The sequence below is a fragment of the Bidens hawaiensis genome, unplaced genomic scaffold (genome assembly GCF_021521415.1).
Source record: "Bidens hawaiensis isolate Kalapana, Puna unplaced genomic scaffold, B.hawaiensis_p1.1 tig00007279_1, whole genome shotgun sequence".
Lineage (NCBI taxonomy): Eukaryota > Viridiplantae > Streptophyta > Magnoliopsida > Asterales > Asteraceae > Bidens > Bidens hawaiensis.
In genome coordinates this window covers 244576-267980 of record NW_027491504.1, presented here as the reverse complement: position 1 = coordinate 267980, position 23405 = coordinate 244576, and the positions used below count along the sequence as shown (strand labels likewise).

Sequence of the window (23405 nt, the reverse complement as noted above, 5' to 3'; positions counted from 1 at the left end):
TTTTGCCAAACATAAAGAAACTTAAGCCCCAAGTTAAGTCTTATAATTTCATAATAATCCAAATTCGTTTTCTTGTTGTCATGGTCGAAATCTTGAAGTTATTTGGCTTGATTTTGTAATTAATTGCTTATTTCGTTTCCTAATCGAGTTGATTACTTTATAAATGCATTACACTCTCAATATTTAATCAAAACACATCTCTAAACCCTAAAAACTGTTGATTTCCAGCCATCCTCCCCATATCCCACAAAATTCCCTTCTTCATTGTCGGTTTCTTTAAGATTATTCAAGTTCTTCAAGCCACCATTGACTTTCAAGCTTCAAGACTTTTTGACCTCGTTTATCTTCTTGTTCCTTAATCTTTCCGGGTAAGTTGTCTTATGATAAAACGTGTATTTTCATCTCGTAAACAAAAGCCCTCCAATTTCTGAGATTGAGGGAGTCTCGGGGTCAAATTGATCCCGGCTCATTTTATAGCATAATAGTCAAAATATTCAACTATGCGATTTCTCTATCTTTTGGTCAAAACTAGCTTTTGGGTCAGAAGACTTTTATGTTTATTTTAAAATTTTTAATGCACTGGTCAGAACCCGACTCATAACTCGAAGTTTGGATTTTGAACAGTACCAACTCGCTTAAATATTAAAAGCCTCATAACTTGAATTCTGCACATCCGTTTGGTCTGATTCTAGCGGCTATGTTCTCGTTTTAATTCTAGCTTTGTGCCTAAAAGTTCCACGTCAGTTCATGTCGGATCAGTCAGCGCGTTAAAAGCTCAGAATTCGTTTATTATACATATTTTATTGTTTAGCTCACCAACCATTAAGGTGAGTAATCACTCCCCTATTTTATTGCTTTTAAAACCTTTTTGGGGACTTTATGCTTACTTATTTATATTTTCATACTACATATTATCCATACTAGCAAATCATGATTATTGTGTTGTTGATCAATTAAATGCTTATTTGCTATTTGCTTACTTGCTTATTTGTTTAATTCTAGCATTCAGAGATGTTTATCATTTATTCTAGCATAGTAATTGATAATGCCTTAGTAGCTAAAGCCCGATTCGCATGGCAATGATCAAATGACACAAACTACTTACATTTATTTAATTGTTGATACTCACAATACAGGTTTGCTCATTTATATGCATATTACCATATTATTAAAACTGGTGATTTTCTCACTCAACCTCGTGTTGACAAACTATGTTATTTATGCATATTGCAGGTTATCATCTAGTTTGAACCTAAGGTAAAGAAGCATTTAGAGATGCCTTAAGTTATCTTAATAAAAGACGAATGTGTTTGCTTTTATTATTTTGGATTATTTGGTTATTTTTGATTTGTAATTGTTTGAACCTTGTGTACTTGGTTGAATTTTTAATAAATAAATTAGATATTGTCATATTAAATTGCATGATAGTGTCTTGTGAGCCATAAACCAATGGTTCGCACCCCAGCATTCCGCCGTAGGTTGGAGTGTGGCAAGTCATATTTGAAGATAGTACATTATTATTTGACACAAGGAACCATGCGCTTCAAGATTAAGTGATGAATTGTTAACAACAAAAGTCTCGCGTAAACTTTCTCAGAAGATCGGAACTCATCACCTAAAGGATGTATAAATGAGAGGAAGTATTATCCGTGTTGCACTTTTTTTCCCTAAGCTATGGATTTGTCCTAATGGGTTTTCCTAGCAAGGTTTTTAGCGAGGCAACATCATCAAGCATATAATACGCCATCTTATTTCATCATGTGGATAGTCAAGGGGGAGTGTTATGAATGCATCATAATGTAGTGACTCTTCACATTCACAACCTCTATATTTTATTATTTTTGTATTATTGCTATGGCCCTATAACAGTGGCTGTTTTATTTGGTATTTAATATTTCAATGATTAAGAACTTCTCCTCTTTCTCAACTTCTCATTTTCTCTCTACTATATGATAACATACATATTTAGTGTAGTTAATAGGCTGTTGTTTCACAACAAATTCAACTTTTTAATAAATCAATATTTAAAAGACCTTTTAAACAACATCTTAATATCTATAATAATAATAATTTGCATGTTAATAAAAACGTGAGGTTTTAGTGAGTTTATCTTAGCTCGACTCGTCTAAGCTCAAACTCGATTAGATTAATTTGCAAAAGATCTAGTTCAACTCATTTCAACCCTATTTCTAAAGTTTGAGTTCAACCCGTGAGTAGTTTTTTTAACCTCAAACTCTGTTAAGACTTTATTATTACTAATTAAGTTACATAGAGTAATTCTTACATAATAATGATAAATATTTATGGTTTTCATTTTTATTGATAACATAAATATATATTATTTGAGTAAAGTAGGCTTGGTGAATAATGAGGACTTCATCTAAAAAAACCTTTTTCTTGTGCGTATCTAAATAGGGGTGTGCAAGAAACCAAAAAACAGATCCGAAACCGGAAAAAATCCAAACCGACGATTTTGTATAATGTTTTTGTAAAAACCGAACTAACGTTTACTTTTGGCTTTGCCTGTAATAAAAACCAAACCGAACGGAACCGAATTTCTATGTTTTTATTTTTATTTTTATTTTACATAATTTATAAGAATTTAATATGTAACTCATAGTTTTGGCCTAATATATAATTGTCTATTAGCTAACAATTAACAAAATTAACTCTACCTAAATTCATTATTTTCAACCAACTTTCTTTTCGGCCTTTAAGTTCAAATGGCAAAAACCGAAACCAAAAAATAAAACAAAAAAATTAATATTGAGATTGACCAATGAGGTGGCGTCCTCCGTTAAAACTCGATCGTTGGTAAAACCCACCCGTTATCGATCCCCGACATTGAGTCGGTCAATTTCCGCAAATTCGGTTGGTTTCCATCACGGTGCCGGAACTAAAAAAATCAGCATTTGTTTGGTTTTCATTATGGTACTAGAACTAAAACAAAACACGATAAGTTTACGCAAATCCGATCATTTTCCGTTGCCTTCGGTCGATTTTTGTTACCATACCATAACTATAACAAAACAAAAACAAATTTAGTGTGTTCTGTCGATTTTTGTTACGCACACCTTTTATTTATTTATTTGCGTACAAAAGGAAGGCGACTTCCGTAAACCCTAAACCCCTAAATAATTTTCTTCTTCTTCTTCTCCGCTGCATCTTCATCTTCTTCTTCTTCTTCTTCTTCTTCTTCTTCTTCTTCTTCTTCTTCTTATTATTATTATCCAAAACCCTAAATAATAATAATAATAATAATAATAATAATAACCAGCAGCGATGAATCCAGAGTTCGAAGACGCAGATGAAACAATCGTCGTGGCGGCTGATGATTCGTCAATACTCGGTGGTGATAAGACCAGTGCTGATTATTACTTCGATTCCTACTCTCACTTTGGTAATTAATTAACAGTTTTATGTTACTCTGTGCTGTTGTGTGTTTGTAATTGAAAATATATAATGTCACAGTTGAGGTTGTTAAAAGCTCGAATGGAGCTGAGCTTAAACGAGTCTGTTATTTATGTAAGAGTATTTGTTATATTATATATAAAGTTATGAGAAAATAACTAAATAGTATATGCTAGTATTAAGCCCTCGCGTTGCCACGGGGGCATAAAACCATACCAAGTAGCAACCACCAACACCAAAAAAACTCGTATAATAAGAATAAAAAATGACAGTATAAAACCGAACGAAAAGTAGCTGAAAAACGTTAACCAAGCAAGTTAAATGTAAAAGACAGAAAGCAATAACTAAGTCGATCTTGAACCCACACGTTGCGACGGGTCCGTTAAACGGGGAAAAAGATGTTAGGAATGTTGAACCACACACGCACAATGCGACGTGTAACTCTCAAAATTTATATCAAAAACGTAAAATTAAAAATTGGTAAAAATAAAAAGTATTGAGAAAAAAAGTTGAAAGTAAAATATGTTGAGGTTAAATTGTAAAAGATGTAAAAGTTTTGGGTTAAAAGTCAAAATATTAAAGATGAAAAAAAGGGAAAAAAAACAAAAAGTGGGTACAACTTATGATGCATACATAAGTTGCTATTTGGATATATATATGTATATAATTATGTTATATATAAAGATTATTATTAGTAAAAATATAAAAGTAGTTAAAAATGTTTATAATTTAGTTAATAAAAAATGTCTATCCAGCCGAGCTTGAGCTTTAGCAAAAGAGCTCAAATCGATCCAAGCTCGAGCTCTTGCAAGTCTGAACGAGCCGAGCTCGAGCCTAGTTGAGCTCGGGTTTGGCTTGGCTCGTTTGCACCCCTAGTTTTATGTTTGTCAGGTTTTAGTGTTTGAAATCAATTGAAAAACAAGCTATGGCGATTGAAGTAGCTAAAAGTTGTATTTATGCTTCGATTATTATTTTGATTCATACTCTCATTTTGGTAAATAATTATTTAATTATTAACGGTTTTATGTTACTCTGTGTATTGTTATGTGACTGTTAATGGAAAATACATAATGTGATATTTGAAGTAGTTTCTTAGGGTTTTGGATTTAGTTGATAAATGAGTTGTGTTGATTTGAAGTAGCTAAAGATTGTTTTTTTATGTAGTGGTACTTGAGATTGGATAGTTAAAAGCTTGACTTGAGCTTGAAAAACGAGCTCGATCCTGGGCTTCACTTATCTAGCAAGCTCGCGAGCCTAAACGAGCCTCTTATTTATATATATTTTATTTATTTTATTGAATATATGTTGATATGATGGTATTTATTATATCTAAATTTATGATAAATAACTATCAATCAATCAATCAATCATGCCCAGTAAAATCCCACCGACAGCAAAGCTATAAGTAGGGTCTGGGGAGGGTGGGATGTAGGCACACCGTACCTCTATCCAAAGGAATAAAGAGGTGGCTTCCAGAGAGACCCTCGGCTCTAGGTACAAGTGTATGAAGCAAAATAAAGGAAATCAAAGTTTAACAGTTATATAAAAACTACTACTAATTATAATAATATTAATAATAAGATCACAGTTTAACAGCTATATAAAAGCTAATAATAATTATAAAAATAATAATAATATATGTAAGGGAAATACCATTATGGTATGTGACCTAAATAAGTTAAGTCTAAGCCCTAAGGTATTCAATTCTCTCTAAAAATCCTTAACTTTAATTCTACTTCTCCACGAATTCCTATCCTCAACCATGTCCTTAACTTTAAAACTACTACTAATTATAATAATATTAATAATAAGATCACAGTTTAACAGCTATATAAAAGCTAATAATAATTATAAAAATAATAATAATATATGTAAGGGAAATACCATTATGGTATGTGACCTAAATAAGTTAAGTCTAAGCCCTAAGGTATTCAATTCTCTCTAAAAATCCTTAACTTTAATTCTACTTCTCCACGAATTCCTATCCTCAACCATGTCCTCGGAGAGGTTTAGGTCTATCAAATCCTGCCTAATCTTCTCATCCCAAGTCAATTTCGGTCGTCCTCTACCCCTCCTCCCCTCTATAGTAATGTTTTCTACGGATCTAACAGGATTCGTCGTCTGTCTTCTCTTTACATGTCCAAACCATCTCAATCTCCACTCTCTTATCTTGTCTGCTATGTTCGCCACCCCTAATCTCTCGCGAAACACAACGTTTCTTATTCGGTCTAGCCTTGTGTGCCCACACATCCAACGTAGCATTCTCATTTCTGCTACCTCCATCTTCCGCACTTGTGCCTTCTTGATAAATAACTAAATAATGTATATTATGCTACATATAAAGATTTTTATTAGAAATATGTATATATAAATAATTTGTTTAAATAATTACAAATGTTTGTAGATTAGTTAGTAAATAGTTGACTAGCTCGAGCCATGTTCAAGCTTTAGAAAAACAGCTCATATCGGCCCGAGCTTGAGCTTTCGTGAGTCAAACAAGCTGAGCTTGTGCCTAGTCAAGCTTGGGCTCGGCTTGTTTGCATCCCTAGTTTTGTATTAGTTCTTGTTAAAATGAAAGGAAAGCATATGATATTTGATATTTCAGTTGTATCAGTTTCTTAGGATTTGAAATCAACTGATAAACGAGTTATGCTGATTGAAGTAGCTAAAGATTGCTGTTTTATGTTTGCTCATGTTGAAATGAAAGGAAACCATATAATGTCTCAGTTGTATCAGTTTCTTAGGGGTTGTATTCAGTTAATAAATGAGTTATGTTGATTTGAAGTAGCTAAAAGTTTTAGTTTTTTGGTGGTGCAAACGAGCCTCGTGATCTACGTGGGATCGGCTTGTTAAAAGCTCGAACTTGATCCCGAGCTTAACTTACTGAGTCAGCTCGCGGGCATAAACGACTCTAGTATTTATATATTTTTTATTTTAATTTATTAAATATGTGTTTATATAATAGTATTTATCATATATAAAGTTATGAGAAAAGGACTAAATAATATATATAAAAAATTTTCTTAAAAAGGTTTTATGAAAATAGTTAAAAAAGTGTTTATAAATTAATTAATAAATAATAAACGAGTAGAGCCTGAACTTAGTTGAGCTCGAGAGAATTTATATTGAGTCGAGCTCGAGCTTTAGAAACAGTGCTCAAATCGTCGGCTCGTATGCACCCTTAGTTTTATGATTTTTCATGTTTATATGACAGGAATTTTACAATATTTTAGTTGTGTTGGTTTCTTAGGGGTTAAAATTAGTTGATGAATGAGTTATGCTGATTGAAGCAGCTAAAAGTTGTTATTTTTTGTATTAAAATGGAAGGAAGTCATAAATATCTCAGCTGTGTTAGTTTTTTAGGGTTTGAAATCAATTGATAAACGAGTTATGCTGATTAAAAGAGCTAATGATTGTTGTTTTATGTTTGTTTATGTTAAAATGAAAGAAAAATTGTAAAATATCTCAGTTCTGTCATTTTCTTAGGGTTTGAAATCAATTGACAACGAGTTATGCTGATTTAATTAGCTAAAATTTGTTGTTTTATGTTGTTTATTTAAAAATAAAAGGAATTCATTTAGTATCTCAGTTGATTCAGTTCTTTAGGCTTTGAAATCAGTTGATAAGCGTGTTAAGCTGATTGATGGAGCTAACAATTGTTGCTTTATGTTTTATTCATGTAAAAATGAAAGGAAATCATACAATTTATCAGCTGTGTTCTTTTCGTAGTTTATGAAATCAAATGATATTTTGGTAGTTTATAATTGCTATAGTTTATAATCGTGTTTTAACATGTACTTCATGCATTAAAGTTGCTTGTCATTCTTATGATAATGAATATCATTAATTTCTTAAAAATCAATAATCCAATTTGATGAGTTGCTTGATTGCATCAGCAATTGGTTTTCAGTATTTTTTCAACTGCTCTTTGATATTTTCTTTATTTTTGTTGATTTGATTCTATAATATCGTCTGACATTTTTATGTTTTTGTTTTTATGGCTGCAGGTATTCATGAGGAAATGCTGAAGGATGTGGTGAGAACCAAGACTTATCAAAATGTAATCTACAAGAACAAATTCTTATTCAAAGACAAGATTGTTCTTGATGTTGGTGCTGGCACGGGAATATTATCCCTTTTCTGTGCAAAAGCTGGAGCAAAACACGTTTACGCAGTATGTATCTTTTTGTGTCTGTCATATGATTCATATTAAAACTCAAATGATAGACACTGATATGTTTGACTGTGTTTTTGTTTGCAGATTGAGTGCTCACAGATGGCTGACATGGCAAAAGAGATTGTTAAAGCAAACGGTTTTTCAGATGGTATTAACATCTTTTAATTTGAAGTTCTTACATTTTTTTTAAAGAGTAAATTGCGGTTTTCATCGATGTGTTTCATCCAAATCTGCGGTTTTAGCCTAATAGTTCCAAATTTGCGGTTTTCGTCCCTGTGGTTTCATTTCACTTGCAATTAAACCCGAATTCACTAATTCCGTTAAGTCTGGTCGTTAAACCCATCCGCGTGTCCTTCACATGAGGGGCGGTTTTGTCATTTTTCTCTCCAAATAAACGCCAGTCCTAATTCGCAAGCCCCCCCGCACGTGAGGGGCTGGGGTGTATTTTGGGAAAAAAGGACAAAACTGCCCCTCACATGAAGGACATGCTGATGGGTTTAACGACCAGATTTGATTGAATTAGTGAATTCGGGTTTAATTGCAAGTGAAATGAAACCACTGGGACGAAAATCACAAATTTGAAACTATTGGACTAACTTCCTCTCACGTGAAGGACACGCTGATGGGTTTAACGACCAGACTTAACAAGATTAGTGAATTCAGGTTTAATTGCAAGTGAAATGAAACCACAAGGACGAAAATCGCAAATTTGAAACTATTAGACTAAAATCGCAGTTCGCTCTTTTTTAAATGTTAGATTGACTAGTCAACTAATTCTTTGTCTTCTGCCATTTTGTCACAGTTATAACTGTTTTGAAGGGAAAAGTTGAAGAAATCGACCTTCCGGTTCCACAAGTGGATATTATTATTTCAGAATGGATGGGCTATTTTCTGTTATATGAGAACATGTTAAATACAGTTTTGTATGCTCGCGATAAGTGGCTGGTAAGTTTTACTTAATTCTTTTCGGTTTTTAATTTGTTAATTTGTTTTGAAACTTTTGTTTGTTTTTTATAGGTTAACAATGGGATTGTGTTACCTGATAATGCATCACTCCATTTGACAGCAATTGAGGATTCTGTATACAAGGAGGACAAGATTGAATGTAAGCAACTACCGTTGACATAAGCTAACCTTATGTTGACTGACAAATATACGAGTTTGACTTTGCTGACTTTTGTTTGTTATGGTCTCAGTTTGGAAAAACGTGTACGGTTTTGACATGAGCTGCATCAGGAAGCAGTCTATGATGGAACCTCTTGTTGACACAGTTGACCAGAATCAGATTGTTACAAATAGTCAGTTACTTAAGGTGAGATATATCTCAACATATTTAACTGATTTCACTTGTTGGCTATGCAGTCGATATCGCCGATATATCACCAATATATCAGTGATATATCAGTGGATATATCCAGTGATAGATCGGTTATCGGTTCCTTGGTGAAATATCAGTCAAAATATCGGTCAGAATATCGGCACCGATAATATCAGCAATATTGAGCGATATGGGACTGATATATCACCGATGTTCCCGATATCAGTGTTTTAAGTCTTAATTATCAACTTTTAGTGTTCAATGTAAGCGTTTTAAGTCTCAATAAATTCTTACTTGCTACGATTGTTTGTGTTTTGCAAGTTGCAAAAGGTTAATTTGTTAATGGTAGGGGACTATACTGACTTATTAGTGTTAAATATATATGAATTTCACGTGATATTAAAATTACTGATATCCCATCGATATCTCACTGCGATAACCGATATCCGATATTTTTCCGCATTAAATGCTTAGCTTGTTGGAGATTTAAACATTTGCCAAATCAACTTTTTGTAAGTGTCTAAATTGTCATGTTTGAAATCATACAGAACATGAATATCTCCAAGATGACTTCTGGGGATGCATCATTTACAGCCCCGTTCAAGCTTGTGGCTGAACGTGATGATTACATTCACGCTCTTGTAGCTTACTTTGATGTCTCTTTTAGCGTGTGCCACAAAATGACAGGCTTCTCTACAGGTTAGTTATTTTCTTTACATTTTCTAAATGTGGGTGTTGGGTTCCGGGTCAGGTTGCGTTGACCCATAAACAATTATTACAATATTAATATAAGTTTTCAAATAAAACAATTAGAAGGGTGGTATACAGTAAAAATACATTTTGGGTTACTTTTTAAGTGGCAATTTCTGACTCAGACTCGAAATTAATCAAGTTTTGTGTTGGCAAATCTAACTCTTTAATAAAACGGGCTGTGTTCAGGCGTACCTACTTTACTAACCGGTGGCGTTTGAGTTGACCTGTTTAGCCTGTTTAGTTAAACAGGTCAACCCTTGTTTAGTGAAACAGGTCTACCTACTAACCCGTTTAACTCAATTTCTACAACCCACCAGCCCGATTAACAAGTTTTCTTGATTATAATCCGCCAACTTGCTTGACACGTTTAGTTTAGTTAAGCAGGTTAAACATGTTGTGCGACATTGAGATGAGTTTTTGACACAAATAAAATATGGGTCGTGTTCAGGTTGACAATTCAACCCGCCAACCTGACACGATTGACATCTTACTTTCAACCCGTTCGAGATAATATGCAACCAAACAACTCATTAATATATAAACGGGCAAAATTTCAAAATTTATTTTTACTGAGTCAAAATTTTTACTTTGTTGCGTTGCTTTTCATAATTTAGGACCAAGGTCAAAGAATACGCATTGGAAACAAACAGTGTTGTATCTTGAAGACGTGTTAACCATATGCCAAGGAGAGTTCGTGGTTGGAACCATGACCGTGACACAAAACAAGAAAAACCCCCGAGATGTTGACATCACTCTCAAATACTCATTAAACGGTTGTCGTTGCAATGTCTCCAGAACCCAAGAGTACAAAATGCGTTGATGCAAAAAAACGAGTTTGGTAACGTGTTTTGATTTTGTCGGGGGGGGGGGGGGGGGGGTCACTGGGTGTTGGGGTCGTTTTGCAAGTTGATTGCAACATCTCGGTTTATGCGTTAAGTTTTGTATCCTAAACTGGTTATTTTTATTCATGATTTTGTGACATTTTTATTGGGTTTAGCATGCTAGCGAGCCGAGTTACCCTTGTTTCGTTAAAAGCTTGACTTGAGTTGGAGCTGAATGACTTATGAGCTAAGCTCGTTATTAATATTATTAAAATTTTCATTTATGATCAATTTAGTTTAAGCTATATATATGACCTGCAACTCATAGTTTGATAATGCGTTGATAAACGATTCGAGCTTTGGTTCGTTTGAGCCAAGCTTAGGCTTGTTTAAGGTTTCTATCAAAATATATAAAACTAATTAAAAACATATATAAATTAGTAAATAAATAATAAACGAGCTTAGCCCGAGCTTGAAAAAAAACTCGCAATTTGTGCTTGAGTTCTCAAGTCAAAACAAACCGAGTTCGAGCTCGGCTCGTTTACACCCCTGTAGCGATATAGTATATAGACAATGCTGACGTGTCATACGGCCCGTATGATAATAGGAGCCATATGGTAAGATGAAAAGTGAACCATTTAATAGCCAAATGAGCGGTATTAGAATAAAACTACTATATAGGTCATATGAATTATGAAGGTTAAAATCATAGGCTAAGTATAACTTAATTTAGTTTATTATTTATTTTTTCTTTTTACTACCAAGAGGCAAAAATAAATTTGAAAAACATGAACGGCTATACTATTAATATCAGACAAATTGATGGAGAGAAAAAATGGAAAAAGGAGGAAAAACCGCTACTTATATGCCACAAATGGTGGCTACTTATAAGAATTGGAGAGAAAACAATACCGTCGATTGTGGAGAGTAATAATAATTAAAAAAGAAGTTATAAGGGTTTGTTAGGTTTCGTCGGACGGACACAGAAGCCGCAGCCATGGCTGATTCTGTTCATTCTATTGCCGCCGATTTGCCAACGCTCCATTTTGGCGGCAAGGTTAACACGCATTTAAAACTTGATTATTACCTGCCAACCTGTTTGAACGTGCCGTGTTCTGGTTGCATGATTTTAAGTGTATGCGTGATAGGGTTGATGCTTTTGACACGAGTATAATTATGGGTCGTATTCGGTTGAGCAATTCATCTGACAGCCCGACATGATTGACACCCATTTTTGAGATAATGTGTAACCAAACCAGCTCGTTAATAAATAAACGGGCCAGAATTTATTTTCAATTTAAAAAAAAAAACTAAAATTTTGATCATGATGCATTGTTTTAACCAAAAACTAACGGTTTTTTAAAAGTTCAAAATTTTGAAGTTTCATTTTTTGATTCAGTTTTAGCCTAAACCGACTCAAACCAAACGGTGCACTGCACACCCCTATACATATTGTTGATTGTTTTATTGAATGGTCTGGGTTACTTTTTTTAGAAAAAATTTCAATGTTTAGATTACATCGAAACAGACAATAGTTTGTTTTAAAAAGTAATTATCACGACTTTAAGAAGGCGGGTTAGACGTTTTCAAAAAACATATAAACGAAATTCGTTTATATATAGAACCTGCACATGTGTAAATCATGTGTTAGTATATATTCTACGCATGTGTTGGTAAACGTTTAAAAATGAATATATATATATGAACATAATACTTTAATGGTTTTTTTTTATGTAGATAACATATATGTTTGTAACTTTGTATAAAAAAGGAAAAAGGTATTAAAAAAATATGAACCACTGATACTAAAAACTCAAAAAGTAAAAATTTAGATTTATTTTTTCTAGTTCTCACAATATTTTTCTGATTATGCAAATCCCTCATTTATAGTTTTATCCTCAATAGTTAATGTAATTACTTTGCCCAAATAGTTAACAAATCATAATTATAATCATAATCAGCCAAATTTATACCGGGAAACTAGAACAAGGATATTTATGTCCCACTTTCGTCCCACCTATGCTACATTGTTTTGTTGTGCATAACGTAGGTGGGACATACAACGCGGGACAACAAACGATTCAGTTGTTTGTCCCGCGTGGATTTTGATGTTCCACAAAAATTTCATAATATTTTTTGTGTGTTTGGAATGTCAATACAGGAACATATCATTCAGACTGGCTGCGGTTCTGTGTCTGTTACTGTGTATGGAGATCAAAAAAAGCCACCATTGATTACTTATCCGGATATAGGCCTAACCCGTAACAACCGACTCCAAATTCTAAATTTTTCTTTTAAAAAATATTTTAATGTCGGTTTTTGATACGTGTTTTGTGTTTGCAGACAAGTCTTGCTTTGAAGGACTCTTCGTCTCGCCCGAATCGGCTTCCTTGTTACGCCACAACTTCTGCATTTATCACATTACTCCACCTGGTCATGAGGTTTGTTAGTGTGGACTTTTTGTTTCAGACCATGAAGCACCAAATACTTTCTTATACGGATTAAAGTAGGGGTCGGTTTTGGTTGTTGGGTTTTCGGTTGGTTTCAGTTTTCTCGGTTTGCCATTTGGACTTGAAATTTTTTGGAAAAAAAAGGAGGCCCAAAAAATGAATTTGGGCCTAAAATTTTTTATGTTAATTAATTATTACACATTTGGGCATGAAACTATGTGCCTATTTTTATTTTTTTTTGGTTAATTAATTGATTATTAGACATACGGGGCAAAATTAGGGGTTGGTTGTGGGCTGAAACACTGGTTTTTGGGTGATTTTTGAAACCGTTTGCTTTTTTCGGTTTTTATAATGAGTTCCGTTCGGTTTTGACATTTGAGCTTGAAAATTATAGGAAAAAAAAGTGGCCCGAAATAATGCACTTGGGCCTAAATTTTGTTATGTTAATTGATGAGAGAACTCCTGTTTTGATCCATGTGATTTGTTGATTTTAACTGTTTTGGTACAATCGACAAACCTTTGAATAATTTGAGTCATTAAAGTTTCATATTGTAATAGTTTCAGTCCAATTGATTAATAAAGTCATACTTCTCCGTTAAACCCCATCCAGGTTTTTGTCAATTTATAATTCTTTTAAATCCCCTTTCCCTTTCAACTTGATAAAAACTATAATAATTGTTAATTAATATTGTAATGTTATATATAATGTTAACAAATAGTAAACGAATAATAATAATTGTTATATTTTATGTTAATAATTGTTATATATTATGTTATTATTATAATAATTGTTAACAAATAGTAAACGACCTGAGCCCAAGTCGAGCTCTAGCTTGAATAACTACTCACGAGCCAAGCTGTAGCTTTAGAAATGGAGATCATTCAAAACGAGTCAAGCTCAAGCTCGAGCCCTGTGTAAGTTAAACGAGCCATGCTCGGGCTCGGCTTGTTTGCACCCCTATAATATGCAGGTCTGTTATCTTGTGTATAATGCCTATAGGGATGCAAACAAGCCGAGCTCCACTCGTTTAACTTACACAGGGCTCGAGCTCGGCTCGTTTCAGTGTTTACAGATTCGGTTCAGTGTTTGGTACATGAAAAACCAAAGCTTTGAAAAGGGCCAAAAGGGTCGGGGAGGAACGCTTCTTTGCCTAGCGTTTTTTTTTATTAAATTAATGCGCGCGTCAAATAAGATCACAAAAACTATATTATTATAATATTAAAAGATCATTTTTTTGCATAAAGAGATTTAGGAGGTTGTACACATTGAAGATAGTCAAAATACACTATTGGCAGCTTTTGACCCGTTTGACCCATTTACCTTTTGACTTATTATTTGACTTGACCCATTTAGCCCGCTTAGTCCGTTTAATATAAACCATAAGTAAACGGGCCGCTTATACATATTATCAACATAAATTTTTTTGTGGGATTTACACAAAAGTTTTTGCAGAGAGGAGCTGCGTCGATATCTTTAGACAAGCCTGCGCCTTCTGTTGTTGATCTTTGTGATCAAATTCTTGTGATCCTTAATCATTTTAGGTAATAATAAACATTAAATATTGGTTTAACTGTTACACAATAAACTTATTATGTGATGGTATGTTTTTCAGGCTTGGTTCAGTGATGTGTATGGGTGCAATGGCGGGCGCCTACATCCTCACATTATTTTCGGTATTATTTAGTTATAAATTTTTGGATGGGTCGATTTTGATTATTAGTGCATAAAACCTTCTAAATCATTTGTTTTCTCGAAAAAGTTAGATTATTATTCAAATAAGAGTGAACTGCGGTTTTGTCCAAATCTGCGGTTTTAGTCCAATAGTTTCAAATTTGCGATTTTCGTCCCTGTGGTTTCATTTCACTTGCAATTAAACCCGAATTCACTTATCCCATTAAGTCTGGTCGTTAAACCCATCAGCGTCTCCTTCATGTGAGGGGTAGTTTTGTCCTTTTTCCCCCCAAAATACACCCCAGCCCCTCACGTGAGGGGGCTTGCGAATTAGGACTGGGGTTTATTCGGGGAGAAAAATGACAAAACTGTCCCTCACATGAAGGACACGTTGATGGGTTTAACGACCAGACTTAGACTTAACAGGATTAGTGAATTCAGGTTTAATTGCAAGTGAAATGAAACCACAGGGACTAAAATCGCAAATTTAAAACTATTTGACTAAAACCGCAAATTTGGACAAACCACAGGGACGAAAACCGCAGTTTACTCTTCAAATAATAGTGTTTATAATATATGCGTCAAAAAGTGATGTTATTGGACTGATTTGTTTGATCATGTTTGACCAATTATTATTATTAATATTATTTTTTTTGCAGATAACATATAGTGAAAGAGTAACTGGTTTGATACTTGTTTCTCCTATATGCAGAGCAGCTACTTGGAATGAATGGATTTACAATAAAGTTAGTTCTTTCATTATTGTTTAATTAAGTAATAAAATAAACTAATTTCATAATCAGTTTTTAGGGGTGCTTGGCTCGTTTAACTTAAACGGAGTCGAGCTCGGCTCGTGAATAGATTTTCAAGCTTGAGCTCGGGTCGTTTACTATTTATCAGTTATTTTTTAAATAATTATAATTTTTTCTATTATAATTTTATGTATAAAAAATATATATTATTTAGTTATTTTATTTATTTTTTGATAACATTATACATTTTATGTAATAATTATTAAAAAATGATATAACTGGCAGGCTCGTTTAGGCTCGCGAACTGGTTCAAGCTCGATAAGTGAAGCTCAGGCTCAGGCTCATTTATTAAACGAGCTTACTTTTATGCTCGAACTCGGGCTCGATTAAGCTCGACTTGATCAAGCTTTTTAACGAGCCGATCTCAAGTAGCTCGCAAGCAGCTTGGCTTATTTGCACCCCTAATCAGTTTTAGCACGCTATTATTTTAAGTAAATTTACCAAAATGGCTACAAAATTACCCTTTTTCACCTCGACCCGTCTATTTTTCGCACTTCTAGATGTGCATTTTTTAAAGTGACGATTGCGGTTTGAAGAATCCAATGTTTAGTTAAATTTACATCTTTCTAACCAAAGTTTTCGTTCATAGATCATGTCGAAATTGCTTTATTATTGCGGTATGTGTGACATAATAAAGGAGTTACTGATTTACAGATACTTCAGTAAGGTATATATTCGAACTTCCTACTTTTATGCTACTTTCTCTCTAACGGGCCGGGCCTAGCCCGAATATAATTTTGATCACAAATTTCTATGGATGAAATCAGGGAGTATGTGGAAATCTAGAAGTCCCCGAATCGGAAATGGTTCGAGCATGCAAGAAGGTTAGTTTGAAATTACCTAATCGCCCTTGGATAACGAGCTTAGCTTCAGTAAGTAGTGATAAGAGGAATGGGTAAATAGATAATTACCTTAATGCTTTGTTTTCTCTTTTATTATAGTTATTGGACGAGAGAGATAGCATTAACGTGATGCGTTATCTTCAAGCACTTGACAGGTGACAGTTATGACACATTTACTTATGTTTTATCTGTAATGGGTCAAACAGGTCAAAAGTCGTTCCAACTTTATTGTTTTTAATACATGCAACATGCCAAATCGCTTTATTTAAAAGAATATAATATTATTGTAATAATATATATCTTTAGTCATAGCACGTAAATTAATAATAATAATAATAATAATTTTTGGACAAAAGTATTTCGGGTTAGTCCAACCTAGGGGTGCAAACAAAACGAGCCGAGCCGAGCCCTAGCTCGACTAGCTCGTGCTCGGCCCGTTTAACTTACATGGAGCTCGAGCTCGAGCTCAGCTTGCCTGCTATTTATTAATTCTTTTTCATATATTTATTATATATTTTTTCTCAATTATAATTTTATCTATAAAATAATATATGTTATTTAGTTATTTTTATTTATATTTTCATAACATTATATATACTAATTAATAATTATTAAATATATATTTTAAAAAATTATATAAACGACAGGCTCATTCATGCTCGCGAGCCGGCTCGATCTTGATAAGTGAAGCTCAGGCTCGGGCTCGTTAATTAAAAAAGCTTATTTTTAGACTCAAGCTCGGGCTCAGTTAAGCTCGGCTTGATCGAGCTTTTTAACGAGCTGATCTCGAGTAGCTCATTTTAAACCTCTATAATGTAACTCTTTACATTTTTGTTTATATTTTTTTTTATTTATTTTTATGTGTAGGAGACATGACATCACAAAAGATATAGAGACCCTAGAATGCAAAACTATTATTTTTGTTGGTGACATGTCTCCATTTCTTGATGAAGCCCTTCATATGAAAACAATATTGGGTAAAAAGTGTTTCAATTTGGTTGAGGTATGTTTATCTGGTGAAATAGACTATTATTAGTAATATATATATATATATATATCCTTATTTGCCGGTTTGAGATCCAAACGGTTTCAGTTCAGTCTGGTTTGAAATTTTGAAACAAGCCGTGTAAACTGAACTGACCATTTGACATTTATTATTGCTTTTTATTTTTTGAATTTGTAGATATATATACATATATATATATATATATATATTGCTTTTTATGTTTTGAATTTGTGTGTGTGTTTATATATATCATATTCATGAATCGTCTTTTTTTTCTTTTTAAAAAATTAAATATCTTGAAAAAAAAATCAGTTCAGACAGTCAAAACGGCAAACAGGTAAAACCAACTAAAATGGTTATTTTCAAAACTGACCAAACTATACCGTTATATAGGTACATCCATGTGGATCAATGGTGCCGGAAGAACAACCTCATGCAATGTTGATCCCTCTTGAATATTTTCTAAAGAGATTTGGATTGTATAGACCATGCCAGTTCAATGATAGCTCACGGAGCCCACTTGAGCTGTGTTGTGTTGATCCTGGGCTTCTTTACCCAAAACGAATGGGCCGATTAAAACACGGGTATCTTCTCCCCAACCGCGTGCCAACAAGAGCTAGCAAAGGCTTTCTTCCTATGGAAGGGTAGACATATACATACCAACAGTGGCGAAGCTTGGACGAAAACACCAGGGTGGCCAGATTCAATACGTATAAAAATTTTCATAAACACCAGTGGCCGGGCTCAAAGTTTTCAGATGAAAACGGATAAATTTATACTATGTATAAAAATTTTCGAACGAAAACCCGTAAATTCACACTATTGATAGAAAATAGGGTTGTTTGAGGACACCCGGGCCCCTACGTATGCTTCGCCAATGCATACCAAGGGAAAGGATATATAATCTTTTGAGTGATTACCATTAATTTATTTGTAGTCTCTTCTATAAATCTTTTTCTTTGTATTTTGTAACAATGAAATTAAAAAATATTGCCTTTCCGTATACATTATTAGCCCAGTTTTAAGTATAGGACTATGAAATTCGTATAAGCATTTGTACGTGGTGAACGAAAGATAGTCACATGTAGCAGGAGAAAGAAAGAGAAACCACTAAAAAGTTATATTTAAAGCAATAAGTTTACTTAAAACTGTTTTTGTATTAATATCCTCAAAACTAGATACTTTATGCTAGCATATGAGGTGACTTAATTGAAAAACTTAACATCTGTTATTGTAAACAACAAAAATCGAGCAAAACATGCATATAAAGAATAAAGAGTAAAAGTTATTTTTGAAAATGATACATTTTCATAATTTAGCTAATTCAAAAGGACAATATTATAATTTTCTCTATTAGAATGATATATGAAATAAAAAAATTCTAAAAAGATACATATGAAATTAACCTTATAACTAAATGCAACAATAACATATAAAATCACAAAATAATAATAATAATCTTTTGCTAAGGAATTATATAAGAAAAATACAAGTTTTATATGGTAGCATTATGATTTTCGCTTTAAATTTTGTGTTGGTAGCTCTTTCGTGTCTTCAACTGGCCTAAAACTTGGACTGTAAATTCTCAATTACGTCGTTACTGTTTTGGAAGGCCTTGGCAAGAATATCAGTAGATATATCAGGTTTCGAACCAAAAACCGCATTTGCAATCGTGACAATACCAGGGTCCTGACTGCTCAAAGTCGAAACCGCAAGCGCATTTGTGTTCCCAAGGTTTCTTTGAAAATGTACAAGTCTCATTGGAAAAACAAAAACGTCACTTTTGTGCAAGATTTTAGTGATAAAACGGTTTTCAGGGTTTGATGTGACAAATCCGACCTCAAGAGTGCCTTCCAAGACGGTGAAGAGCTCAGTGGCTCGGGTTGAGCCCCCAGGGGTCGTGGTCCACACGAGCCATTGCGATTCCTAAAGTGTTGAGCCCTGGCAACTCGTGCACGAAAACTGTGCTCACCTTGGACCCAACTGGATTTGAGGTGTTTCCCCTCATGCGTAGCCCACCAAAGTAGAAGTCGTCGGCTTGAACTAAACTCGGGTCCTTGCATACGAACCCATTCACCAACACTATCATAAAACACGAAATGGGCTGATTAAGTAACTATACATAGCGGATTAATTAGTGTGATAAACAAGGCCGGCTATGAGACAGGGACAGGTGGTCGATCGACCCTGGCCCAATACCCTGATAGGCCCGATTTTTTTTAAATTATATATATTTTTTTGAAAAAATAATTATGTATTTTTAATGTTCAAACCCAATTACTCAACTAATTTAAAGCCCAAATTTTTTTTCGCCTTCAGTCCAAAATTTTTTCATGATTCTCGGAGACGACAATGATAATAAACACATTTAGTTTTTAATGTAATAAGTAACATAAACTATAACAGAATTTATACAATTTTTACATAAGTTTAAAAATTAGACTTTTAAAATATACCTTTTTGATTACATACACTTTATAAAATAATCAAAATCATTATATTCTTAAACAAATAATAAGCTCGTTTAGACTCGTGATGACTCTGAGCCCATTCATGCTCTACGTGAAGGTCAGCGGTTAGACTTGAGCTCCTTTATTAAATACACTTTAATTCCGGCTCAAGTTCAAGTTGATCAAGTTTGTTTTAAACTTTAAAAAAGCTTTTCTCGAGTAGCCCATGGACGGTTTTGATATGTTTGCACCCTTAATAACTAAATGTGTAAAACCGCCACCTCTAATCAAAACCTAAACGAACTAGAAATACAAATTAAGAAAATGATACCATACCTTTGGAGTTCGGGTCTGCGACACAAAAGTCTTGAAGCGGACTAGGGTCCGTTGCCAAGGCTACTGAAGAAACAAGAATGAGAAGCAAGAGCGAGCCAAGAACTCCAGCCATTGATGGGTTAAATTTGTTGTGGATGAAATGGTTAATGATGCAAGGTTGAGTTGCTTATATAATAAAAGGAAGTGAGAGTAAGTCGTTAATTATGGCCGTCTTGTAAATCATTGAAATAGTCATTTAACGTAGGTAACATATATAGTTTTGTAGTTCAAATATTATGTTTGTCTGGTTATTATTTTATAAGCAAACATGTTTCTAAATTTGTGTAGGTATCTTTAAGGTAAAGTTAAAAAAAAATTGAGACAAAAATAAGAAGTGTGAGAATGCTTTATGATCACACAAAAAAACTTTTAAAAAAATAATATAAAATCATAACTGAATATATATATAAAAAACGAAAAAAAATTAAAAAACCAAAATGTTTCCCCTGCCATTCACGCTATAAAAAAAACGACGAAAAAACACAATGCCGAGAAAAAGACACAATACCGAAAATGAACAAACAACACAATAATAAACATAAAAACGACGCAATAGATCGCAAAATATAACACAATACCGAACAAAATATGACATAATATTGAGTAATATGACACAATATCAAGAAAAAAACACAATGTCAAAAAAAAAGACACAATCAATGACGAAAATAAACACAAAACACAATGATAAACAAAAAGAAGCAATGCGTCTTTTTCGAGGGTCTTTTTTTTTTGAGAACGAAAAAAACGTTGGAAACATTTTTGTGTTTTTACATTTTCGTTTTTGTATTAAAATTTGAGTTGTGATTTTTTTAATTAATTTTTCATTATTTTTAGGGGTTTTTTTTGTGACTACAAATCATAATCATTTTTGTCCACTTTTGTAGAATAACTTGACCATAACTTTACAATTATTAAATCGATAATTAAAACAAGCAAACGTATCTAGTAAAGTCTTACTTATAAAAATAAATAAATATTTTTTTTTTAACAAAGCAACTTAGATTTAATAATCTATTATGATAATTTGACCGGTGACACTCTTAATTTTCACTTTAGTTCTCAAATAGAATCTCACTCTAATCGAAAAGTAACTTCGATTGCCTCTAACAAACAACTGAATGATTTTCCCGTAATCAAAACGTTGCAAATTGTCTTGAAACGACATAAATTAAGTCAACGATGTCACTAATTATATTGTCAATATGGATTATTATTGACCAATGACTTATAGTGGCCCCTATACCGCCTCATTCACCGTTTCACAGTCAAACCTTTATCTGTGTTCAAGATGAGCGCTAAATGGGAATTGAACCCCAAATGGCGCTAGTGTGTTAACAGGCTCAAGGGCTCTTTTTATGGGGCCAAAGTTACATAAACCAAAGCCAATTTTATATAAAATAAAAATCAAATAATAATTGGGTTATTTAAATCATTACTTGTTTCTTTTATGGAAAAGTTAATGACAACTTTTTCAAACCTACAACATTTTCACTTTTTAGTTAAAACACTAAACACAGTCTTAGATTAGTAGCAAGCCGATTGCTAACTTTCAGTTGATCTGTCACCATTGATCAATCGCTACAACAAAAACAACAAATAGAAAACCTTTTCTTCACATATTTCATCAAGTATTTTACTGGTGAAAGTTTAGGAGAAAAAATCAAAAGAAAACATTGATGTTTGACAAGCCAAAAAGTCAACAGACCCCTCTTTTTCACACGTGATTTCAGATAACATGCTTCATTAAATTTTGTGAAATGTAACCAAACACAGTTAATTGGTCGGATTGATTTAAGGATGCAACGTACTGACAAGATCGTTGCTGACTTGCTGTGTGTTTGAATGGGTTATTTAGTATTATATGATGTTACTATGTTATACTATGTTATTTAGATATGGTCTAAATATATAGTGATAATGATCTTTACTTGATTTGTTCATGTTTAAGTAATAATAATACTTGTATTAACATGTCAACATAATTGATCCAATGACTTGGCCAAACAAATTAGTGCTAACTGGTCTTAGTTATTTTCATTATTAATTTACTACAAATTATAATATGTTTACACGTACAATATATAAATGTCTAAAGCATATACACCAAATATTTTAGCAAAGTGCCACAATCTAATCTACCTATTCTAATAAAATAAAATAAATATGAACACTTGTCATGTTTTGGTTAATTCTTATAATTTTTCCTTCTAAAACTAATATATCCTAATATATGCAATAAATCAATAATTATTCACTTTCCTTTTACACTATATTTATATAATATCTATATATTTTTATAAATATAAATATTAACATATTATTTTACTATATATTTCAAAATACTTGATGAATTCCAAAAATCAACAACAAATCATGTTTCTCAAATGAAAATTGTTTCGGGTTTTTTTTGTGGAACTTAAATTTGATTTTATGGGTTAAAAGTTGGTAAATAGATTGTTTGGTACATTTGGGTCAAAAATGAAAATTTTGAGTATTTTTAAAAGTTTGAGAATGCAAAATAAATTTATCGTCAAATTTGTTATGGGTTCAAAGTGTTACTTTAAAATGTCAAAAGTATAAAAGTTAGAATTTTAAACATGATTCGGGTTTCAAATTTATTTTTAAGGACATTTTTTCAAATAATTAAAAGGTTTGGGATTTGGCAAACTGACTATTTCCCCCTCATCTATTAAAATTTAAGAAAACATTGCGAACACTTTTGATATGTCACCCCCATGCCTATCAATGCTTAACTTTTATCAAATTTGAAATATTTATGTCAACATTAATTTTTCCTTCCATAGTGATCAGAACATTGCATGGGAAGCATGACATGCTAAACTATGCTCAAATGAAACAAAATATTCACAAAATTGAATGAGTTAACATGTTGTTTTTTATGTTGTCATTATGATAAAGTCAAGAAGCTGGCCCTCTGAAACTTATCAAAATCTTTTTCATGGTGTAACTCAGAAAAACATAGTTCTTGAAGAACATCCATTGTTACAATTTAATGTTCCACTTTCCTTTGATTGGTGGTAAATTGATAAATATATCAGTAAAGGTAACGCTCCTTTTGTATTTAGGTGAGTGGTTAGAACTACTATCGTATGACAAGTCTTATTTCCGAAATTGATTCATAACCAAAATTCTTTCAATTATACATATATGACACCGAGAATGAATTTTTCAAAATAGAAAGAAGCATTCTCGGCTACGTTTTTACATGGACATTTTTTTATTAAGTTCATTTAAAAAAATCATTTTGTGATATAAATAAAATCAATTTATGTACACATTGTATAGATACAAGCA

The 23405-nt window shown here is 32.8% G+C and overlaps 1 protein-coding gene and 2 pseudogenes across 2 annotated transcripts; 2 read left to right on the top strand and 1 right to left on the bottom strand.

Moving 5' to 3' along the window:
* Nucleotides 1-3282: 3282 nt before the first annotated feature.
* LOC143634941 (protein arginine N-methyltransferase 1-like) lies at nt 3283-10518 on the top strand. Its single transcript, XM_077102891.1, has 8 exons — nt 3283-3400; nt 7419-7585; nt 7673-7736; nt 8391-8533; nt 8606-8693; nt 8785-8900; nt 9455-9605; nt 10274-10518. Exons 1-8 carry the CDS (start codon nt 3283-3285, stop codon nt 10477-10479), a joined length of 1053 nt encoding a protein of 350 aa, XP_076959006.1. The 3' UTR covers nt 10480-10518.
* A 959-nt stretch (nt 10519-11477) lies between these two features.
* On the top strand, nt 11478-17882 carry LOC143634935 (pollen-specific protein SF21-like; annotated as a pseudogene).
* An 878-nt stretch (nt 17883-18760) lies between these two features.
* On the bottom strand, nt 18761-20172 carry LOC143634934 (putative germin-like protein 2-1; annotated as a pseudogene). The gene is made up of 2 exons (XR_013153963.1): nt 20049-20172; nt 18761-19344 (listed from the first exon to the last, which is right to left on the bottom strand). The product of XR_013153963.1 is annotated as a putative germin-like protein 2-1 (transcript).
* Nucleotides 20173-23405: the final 3233 nt, after the last annotated feature.

What these genes read in the sequence shown, in the direction of transcription:
- LOC143634941 (XM_077102891.1), top strand. Translation starts at nt 3,283, where the DNA reads ATGAATCCAGAGTTCGAAGACGCAGATGAAACAATCGTCGTGGCGGCT. An exon ending in AGCAAACGGTTTTTCAGATG is followed by an intron (nt 7,737 to 8,390) that starts GTATTAACATCT and finishes ATTTTGTCACAG; the next exon opens with TTATAACTGTTTTGAAGGGA. An exon ending in CAAATAGTCAGTTACTTAAG is followed by an intron (nt 8,901 to 9,454) that starts GTGAGATATATC and finishes GAAATCATACAG; the next exon opens with AACATGAATATCTCCAAGAT.